The 9556-nt window shown below is 37.4% G+C and overlaps 1 protein-coding gene across 1 annotated transcript; it reads right to left on the bottom strand.

Moving 5' to 3' along the window:
• Positions 1–1223: 1223 nt before the first annotated feature.
• Positions 1224–2792, bottom strand: LOC132637954 (uncharacterized). Its single transcript, XM_060354961.1, has one exon. It carries the CDS (start codon positions 2790–2792, stop codon positions 1224–1226), a length of 1569 nt encoding a protein of 522 aa, XP_060210944.1.
• Positions 2793–9556: the final 6764 nt, after the last annotated feature.

Genomic DNA, 9556 nt, shown 5'->3' with positions numbered 1-9556 from the left:
AAACCCAATATCCTATTTTAGGGTGGAAGAACCCAATATGTCCTATTTTAGGGTGGACGAACCCAAATGATGTGCGTTTGCGAACAATGATGTTGTGCCTTTGCGGGGCATTTGAAAGTAATAATGCAATCCAGGTGCGGTGCTTTTGCAGTGCGGGACATTTGAAAGCAGTAGTGCGTATGCAGTGCGAGAAATTTAAAGCAATAGTGCATATGCAGTGCGTGGTATTTAAAATAGTAGTGCATGTAGTGCGGGGAATTTAAAGCAATAGTGCATATGCAGTGCGTGGTATTTAAAATAGTAGTGCATGCAGTGCGGGGAATTTAAAGCAATAGTGCATATGCAGTGCGTGGTATTTAAAATAGTAGTGCATGCAGTGCGGGGAATTTAAAGCAATAGTGCATATGCAGTGCGTGGTATTAAAAATAATAGTGCATGCAGTGCGGGGAATTTAAACCAGCAGTGCGTGGTATTTAAAATAGTAGTGCATGCAGTGCGGGAAATTTAAAGCAATAGTGCATATGCGGTGCGTGGTATTTAAAATAGTAGTGCATGCGCAGAGCATTTGAAAGCAATAATATTTGTGCGTGTTATAGGAAGATTCAGACCGCTCGATGCGCAGTCCCTGCAAAGCTGTAAGCATACTTCGGCTTCCGCAACTGGAAGCCTTGGTGATATTTCACCTTGCTAAAATGTTTCCATGAATAAAATTCCTGCGCTCAAAGAAAATTATGAGTTTCGAAATTTGTGTTGATTTTGAATCATCCTTGAATCACCCTTTGCTTCATGACTTTCATGATGTTTTCTTGATGCTAAGATTCGTATGCCGTGCATTATCGTCGAGGAGTAGCTAAAAATCGGTTCTGCGTTACTCAAAGAAAATTTGTTAGTATAAAAGGAAGTGGTTGCCTTGCGTTGAACATTGAAGCTTTGGCTTTGAATCTGTGCTTCTCGTTGCTCTGCCATTGCGGAAATCTGATTATGTGAATATGGCTTGGGATAAGCCGTCTGCAAAATTTCTCCAGTTCGACTATGGGAGGAAAAATTGGGATTTTTTATTTATTGAGACCGTACCCAACATGGGCGCCTACGTATCCTGCTACTAACAGGAATCAGGTCGACCGTAGTTCATTTAAAGTCTAGAAAAGATTACAAAATAGCAGCTACTCCTAGAGATGGGCATGTGGAGAATGATGTTCTCAAGTGGCAAGATGATGTCCCTGTCAGTCTGCTTGACTTGTTGCACGCTTTCTTTTCAAATGCCTTGGTGTCGGTTTCGATGGATCACCCTTAACAACAATTGTCTTTGTGTTTGCAATATTACCGGTTGAAGGCTCTAGATGTAGCTTTATCTTGCCACTTTCAATCATGCTTTGAATCTTAAATCTTAGCGCTGGACATTCTTCAATGTCATGTCCTTGGATGTTTGAGTGATAAGCACAACTCTTAGATAAATCAAAGTTTGACGGTGGATGCTTAGGTATAAATCCCTTCTTTGGTTGTAGAATACCCTTAGCACTCAACCTCTTAAATATATTTGCCAATGGTTCATTTAGAGTAGTGAAGCAAAAATATTTCCTCTTCTTTTTATGTTGAGAGCTTGATTGTGCTTGGTGAAACCGTCGTTGGTAGCCTTGCTGGGAGTTTTGCTGACGAGGACATTGCATGGTGGCATAAGATTGAAAAATTTGGTGACTTTTATGGCATTGCGCTTGATGCATAGTCGTGGAAGCAAATTGGTTTTCCTTCATTTCACTTTGCAGATTTCCTAGTATCTTCGCTTGGAAGGTTTGGTGAACGTCTTGTGTTGCTGAGCTATCTATAATTCTTCCTTCTTGAATGGAATTTTCTAGTTCTCTACCAATCCTAATCAAATCAGAGAAGTTGTGTGCACAAGCTCCGAGCAACTTATCATAATATAAGTCTTCCTGAATTTGGATGAAGGTTGAGATCAATTCCCTCTCGGATAATGGAGGATGTATTTTTGAAGCTTCTAACCTCCATCGTATGGCATATTCTTGGAAAGACTCATGTGGCGTTTTCTTTGTTCTGAGCAAATCGGCTATGTGCGGATCGCCTCCATTGTTAAACTCGAATTGCTTTACAAATCCGCGGGCCATATCTTCCCAAGTAAGCCATTTGCTAAAATCTTGTTTAGTGTACCAAGAGAATGCTGATCCTGATAAACTTTGAATGAACAATCTCATTCGTACGGCTTCATTATGTCCAATACCAATTAATCTGCTGCAATAGTCCATTAAATGAGCGACGGGATCTCCCTTCCCATTGAAAGTGTTAAACTTAGGTATTTTGTACCCTGACGGGAGCTCAACGTTTGGATGCACACACAAATCTTCATACTTCAAAATCTGGAAATTCCTTGAACATAACTCTTCATTAATGACTTTCCTCAAATTGTGGAGTTCTTTTCCCAAATCTTCATGGTAAAGCGACTTGATTTCCTTTCCAGGCCTCCTGTATGGGGATATTGCCAGTTCGTTTTTCTTACTTTTCTCGAATTGAGCGGTGGTTATGGAAAATTGAGGATTAGGAATTATCGCTACTTGATCGGGAGTGTAGGTTGAAGGTATTTGTGGAATGGTATAGGTAGGATCTAAGTGAGGCGAAATGGCTAAGGAAACGTTGCTGGAAGTTGAGGTTGTGTTAGGAAGAAGGCTTAAGGTATTTCCCAGATTGGCTACAATATTTTTTTGAACCACTTTTCCCTTGCTATCGTTTTGTTCTTGCACCGAACCCATACCGGTGTTGAAAGCTTCAAATCTCTCTGCCATTGTAGTCTCGTCCTTAATGCAGATTCGCAGCAAAACAATGTTCAATGCCAGACAACCTTTTAAAGAGAAAATTAAAACTTCATAAACAAAATAAAATGTTAGTGAATGAAGTAAAAGTTTCATAAACAATATATATATATATATATATATATATATATATATATATATATATATATATATATTTTAAATGATCTAATTAAGTAGGCTCTAGATTGGAGACGACTTGAGTCATATAAAGGAAACAAATGGACGAAAATGAATCATCAGCTATTTAGCTCTGACGGTTGAGAATGAATCGGAAGAAAAGAAAACTACATTGGAGTAGAACATGCCATTTGAAAAAAGGTTGACTCATATTGAATGCCAAAGCTTGGTTCTGAGTTAATTCTTACCAATTCCAGCATATTTTTAAAAAATTTGCCCCAGTTTTAGGACGTTTTGAAAAAATGTTTTGGGTTGCATTCCAAAATTGTCCCAGTCTCATGCTCCTTCGTTTGGGGAATATTAAAATTTGCAGTAAATAAGACCGGGCCTTATATAGGCTGCCTACGTATCCTGTATCTGACAGGAAATCAGGTCAAACGTAGTTCGGGTGGTGTGTAAAAAGTTTTTTTTTTTTAATGATGCAAGAGATTAGCTTAGAGAAGATCATGATTGATCGGGCGCAAGACAGTTGAATTTAATATACCCGAGAGTTACGAAGCACTGGCGGGTTGCAAAATGTCAAGGACAGGAGACCTATGAGATTGTCCTTCGACTTGCATGCCAAAAATTGAAATTAATGGGTGCGCGAAGATAAATTTCAGCGACCCAGAATGACGCGATTGACTGAGCGAAAACTTCGCAGAAGCAAGGTACTTGAATAGTCATTTTTGAACAACTTGATGGCAAAATCGAACAAGTATCGAGAAGTGCCATTTGATAGGTCGGACCAATAAATTTGGACATCTACCAATTTAAGAAACGATAAATGATGAAAATGATATAATTTGAAAGTAAAAGTTCCATGACGTAAACCGGGTGCAAAATGGATTCTACGAGGCATGGAGCTAACGGGTCAAATGTTTCGTCGTTTGAGATAGAAGATCATACCCGTAAAAGAAGGACACAAAAGCTCTAGGATTTGCAGTTTGATGGGACAAATTGTCCGACACTAATAGATTTGAGTAACTAAGCGAATAACGATAAGAATGCCTATTAAAACAAAGTTGGAATGATAAGAGTTAACTTTAAGGATTTTCAAGGCTAGTTCAGGTATGCGAAAATTAGGAAATTTCCTCCGACGATTAGAAATTTGTCGAGAGTCATGCTAAAAATGCGAACGATCTTAAAGGTGCTCTAGAGTGGCTAAAGTGCGCTAACCGCGGAATAAATAGTTTTTTTTTTTGAAGTGAAGATGATACAAAAATAATTAATGAAACAATATGCAATTGTGCGGCAAAGCAAATATGAATTTTACTTTTCTTCTGAAACAAAGATGTTGTTAGTAAATATCAAGTAATAACTTTTCACAAATAAATTCAAATAAGAGCCTGCAAATAAGTTTAAGTAATGAGCTTGGCATCAGGTGATAATCGCAAATAAATTCAAAAGCAAGCATATTGCAAATAAATTCAAGTAAACCACTTAGCAAGCAAGCAAACGCCTTACGAAGTTTATAACACAAACATTAATAAGACGTCCTAATATGCAGGGACCTCTTTATGCCAGAGGTAGGCCTAACGCGGATTTGAAGGATAAAATATGCAATTATACGTCATCCCAATGTGCTATTAATTAAAGACCCATACAAAGTTTGAAAATCTTGGTACAAAAGAAATTATTACAACTTGACTTTCATAAGCTAATTAACAATGAGGAAGTTCCTTCGTCATCCTTGAGCCTCTTGGTTGCTTGGATATATTGACCGATCTTTCGGCGTATGACATAGCCAGAACTTCTCCTGTTTTGATGCCTTCTTTGATGTCAGTTTCTTCTTGCTGGGCTAGAAGTGTATCTAATTCTTGCATGCTTTGCTCGTAACTAAGTGCCTGCTGCTCGTAGTGTACTGACTCATGCCTGCCTGTGTTCACAAATGGTTAGTTCTACCTAAATAGCACACGGTCCATATAACATACATGTTTATCCCTCAAATCAATACACATAACGTGATGACCGTCGCTTGGGGTCATAGACCCACTCGGACATTTGGACAAGGCTGACTAATGGACTTAATACACCTTGGGTATTAAGCCTCCTAGGTTCGTGCATGTCCTTAAAAAGGGTTTTGGTTTAGCTTTATCTTAAGCTGACTAGGAGTTGGCTTCCTATGACACAAGGTTCCCCCAAGCAGACAACTTGGGAGTGGAAAGTCTGTGGCCGTCGACTGCACCGCCGATCGACTAAATCCACAAGATCGATCCAACTAAAGGGTGATTTAGTAGTGCACGGCCGCGAACCGCGAAACCGCTTTAAGTGTGTGAATTGTGTGAATTTTCCAAGAGTGGAGGAAGTATGAACGGAATGACAGTTTATCAAAGCAGTAACATTTAAACAGTTTATATCAAACAAACAATTAATAGCATGTAAGCAGTTTATAGCATGAGAAAATAGTTTAAGCAAATAAAGTAACTAAGTTATCACACAAAGTCTAATTAAATCTAAGTCCGTTATGGTTAGAACCTAGGTAGATTACCCAGCGGAGTCGCCAAGCTGTTATACCCCATTTTAACCGGGTTGAAGCGGAGTACAACATATTGGTAATTCCTAAATTGCTTTATTTTAAGGAGTCGCCACATAATTGATTTTAAGGTGAATTAGGACACCTAATATTAACTAAGGTAAAGCTAAAGCTAAACCTCTATTAATGGTCTGCTTAACTAGTGTGATTCTAGGTAAGGGTTCTATATTATCCTAAAGGGAAGGGGTTAGGCATCCTTTAGAATCCGTTAACTTACGGTTATCCGACCAAACTTAGGTTAATTAATCAATGCTAAATAAGATGCTTTAAATTTTAAGAAAAAAGACTTATAAACGTTGTCAAAAAATATAATAATACTATTTAAAATAATACTTATAAATATTGCTAAGGCTTGAATAAAATGTGCTATTTAAAATAAAACTTATAGAAAAATATATAATAAAGTTTGCATATGAATGAAAGAAAATGCGGCTTTATGCAATGTTTTATAAGTATTTGAAATAACCCCGAAGACGGGGTATTAATTTTAACAAACTAAAAAATATGTTGAACAACTATATGAAATAGATAAACGGCTAATGCAAAAATAACTTTATGAACAAACCTTCCTTAATTAATTTAAGCGCTTTGCGAGAATGAAGACTTCGAAAACGTTGAGCATTAATTTTCTTTCAAAATATGCATTAAAAAAGCTTCTATGGTTGTATAGAATAATGTCCATTTAAAAATATAGTAAGAACACTCCGTGAGAAAAAGAGAAGACATTTTTGTTATCTCAAGCTACCATCCGTTTTTCATTTTTATGGGTATACTAAATCATTTCGTGAACTGAACTAAAAAAAGAAAGATTTCCATTATCGTGTGAACTAACGTCTCAAGTTAACCCCCCCCCCCCCCCCCACTAAATTAATTATTCTAAAGTAGCTAAATAATAGTCTACAAACATAATTAAATAAACACATAAGATATGCTAAAACGTGGCAGCCTTTCTCAATCATTTATAGCTGAATTCTGTGGACCGGGAACACGGAATGGAGCAATGAGATCGTCTGATCTCGCGGCGGAATCGAGTCTCGTCTGAGACTCCTCGCAACCCCAGATGTCATGCAAAAGAAAAGAGAAAAGAAAAGAATTAGAACAATGATATAATTTATAGTATGCAAGAAAGAGAAAACTTAAGAAATAAGGAAGCAAACCCGAACCAGTAGGCCTAAAATAAATGGCAATTTCAATTTTCAGGACGGGACAAGCTACATGTTCTACGATTATAACATGTCGCATATTATGAGCCTATAAACTTCGCAGCAATGGCAAGAAGCCGAAAAAAATTACAAAATATGTATGTTAAGGCATAGAATCTGCGTGGCAATGGCAGTGCGCTTCATCTAAAACTAACTACAAAATAGGCTAAGGTATAGACTGCACGACAGTAGCAATTAGGGATTGCAAATTATGAATGATTCGTGAATTATTTAATACCACACATGAACATACAACAACAACGAGCAGGGCAGGATTCTAAATCCCTTTGACAGATAGTTACCCAAAACAAAGATGAAATAAAAAATGTATTCGCATGTGATGGAACCAGCAGGTTGTATGTTTCAAGAAACTTTAATCATATATGACTGGATGTTCATACGGGGCTACAACTGCCTGACTTAAACATGGCAAGTATTTGACACACAAAGACTCAGAATAGACAGTATAGGAAAACATAGGCAAGTTTGCAGAGGCAGCACCAGCAAGACTATCTGTAGATGAAGCAAAATGAATGCATACTGATCCCAAGATGGCAATACTAGCATGATCAGAATTGAAGCGAGCAGTTTTAAACAATGCAGGGTAACAACATGGAAACTCCGAATCGAGGCTCAATCCCGACAGTTGTCTGACTTCACATAACTTAGTGTTATCACTTCAAACTTTCAAGGTTAATTCCCAGAGAACTTATAAATAACATCAGATAAATATTAGTGACTAGAGCAGGATTAGTCATGGTTTAAGGCTAAATCATTTTTTAAAATCTATCTAGACTGCAAAACATGTAATGGATTGGAAAGACACAAGTTGAGTTGGAGTTAAGATCACAAGTTACTGATTTGTCACTATTCCCATTTAAGATCATAACAGGGATAACTGTAAATGTATTTCAAATCTTCTCTTGTTCTTTAACTGTTGGGATTATGGAAGGTCTCATGATCTTGTGATTTAGTATGGAGGAACCCCAGTTGTCCAGGGCAATTATTACTAGGTTGAGTGGGTACTCAAAGCCTTTCTTAGGACCTTAACTCTAGAACCTCACTCCTTATCTCTTCACAAAGCAAATGACAAACTCCCTGACCCCTTTCACAGTTAGGATGCATAACACTGATTCATTTTAACATCTACCATGTCATGCTAGTTAACTTCTCATGAGACATTAACAGTATACACACTTTGAGTTTTGACTTCTTCAAAACTGAATCTCCATTTAACCAACCAGGCAAAATTGCAACAAAACATATCATAAGAACAAACTCCAACAACTCTTCCCACAAAAACAGTCCATGGACCCAACAGTTGAAGCTAAATCAAATTCATCATCATTTGTTGAATAAAGCAAACAGTCATGCAATATGTGTAGGATATTTGTCATTTTTTTTAAAAAACTATCACAGCCAATGCAAACGTGCTAATAGATACTGTTAGCCACAGTCTTTACAGGTTTCACTTAACTATGAACAAGTCCAAGATAATCCCCTTTTATTTATCCTAATCTCATATTGCGACTTGGTTAATCTAAGCAGGATGTCCTATGGGGATTTAAATACAATACATAGATAGTAATCGTTTAGAATAGATCATCTCACCTAATCGACCATATGATAAAGCTGCTGGTTGATTAGAAGATCATGACCAAAAGATCACATAAATCATAGGGTCATTACAATTAGCACACATTTTACTACTGTTTTAGGTCACAAAATGCATAATCAACTATGTTAACACATCACAAAAGCCGTCATGGTACTCCTATCAATATTAAGCTGAGCAAACTTATGCTAACATATATTCATTATAATCAGACAAATCTAAAGCATACCTAAGACACATACTCGCAATTACATAAGGCTAAGCAAACATAATCATATGATAATATTTATTAACTATGATTAGACTAATCTAACTAATATCAAACTAAACACATGATAACACATACTCGCTAACTAATACTAAACCAAAAGAAAACACAAATACATGCCAACACAGAAGATTGCTCATACAAACAGAGAATTAAAGAAAATTGCTAAAAGAAATAAACAGAAAAAGGAATTACGGACCTTCTTCGGGCGCAGCGAAGTGAGGCTTCGAGTCTCCGACCTACCTCGAAACACTACCAAATCCGAGCTTGCGATGCTCGGATTCACAACAACAAACAAGGAAATCGAATACAAATTGGATCTAGTATTTTGACCCGATACTAAATAAGATTATGACGGCTAAAGGGACTGATTTTTAGGGAAATTTTCATGCGGCTGAAGAACTCTTTCTTTTATGGGATTTTCCGCAAAAAAAAAAAAAAAAAAAACCCCTATTCATTCTCGGAACGTTTATTTATAGCTAGATTTTTAGGATTTGGGGCTAGGGTTTTCGTTTTGAGGAAGAGAGAGAGGAGCGGGGGGACAGGAGAAGTGGGGTGGCAGAAGCGTGGGGGGGACAAAGCGGAGTGGGGGTGGCAGAGATCACGTGGGGGGGATGAAGGAGAGGAGAGAAGGGAGACGATGGGGGAAGGGAAAGGATGGGGCGGCAGAATGAAGGGAACCCTAAAAGGGTTTCCCTTATTCTGAACGAGGATGGGCCGGGTAGTGTATTGGGTTGGGCTGGTCCGTTTTGAAATATTGGGCTGGTATTTGAAATGTGGATTGGGCATTAAAATGGGTTGGGCTGAATTAAAATGGGCTGATAAATTAAAATGTGGACTGGTTTGTAAATTGGTCCGAAAATGAATTGATTGGGCCACTTCATTTAAATAAAAGACCTATTTAAATAACTTGTGTTAAAATATTACTTAATATAAAATATGCAATTATTAGTGCTCAGA

Source organism: Lycium barbarum, chromosome 4 (genome assembly GCF_019175385.1).
Source record: "Lycium barbarum isolate Lr01 chromosome 4, ASM1917538v2, whole genome shotgun sequence".
In the NCBI taxonomy this organism is placed as follows: domain Eukaryota; kingdom Viridiplantae; phylum Streptophyta; class Magnoliopsida; order Solanales; family Solanaceae; genus Lycium; species Lycium barbarum.
The sequence above is the reverse complement of the archived record's forward strand: the minus strand, read 5'-3'. Positions and strand labels throughout refer to the sequence as shown.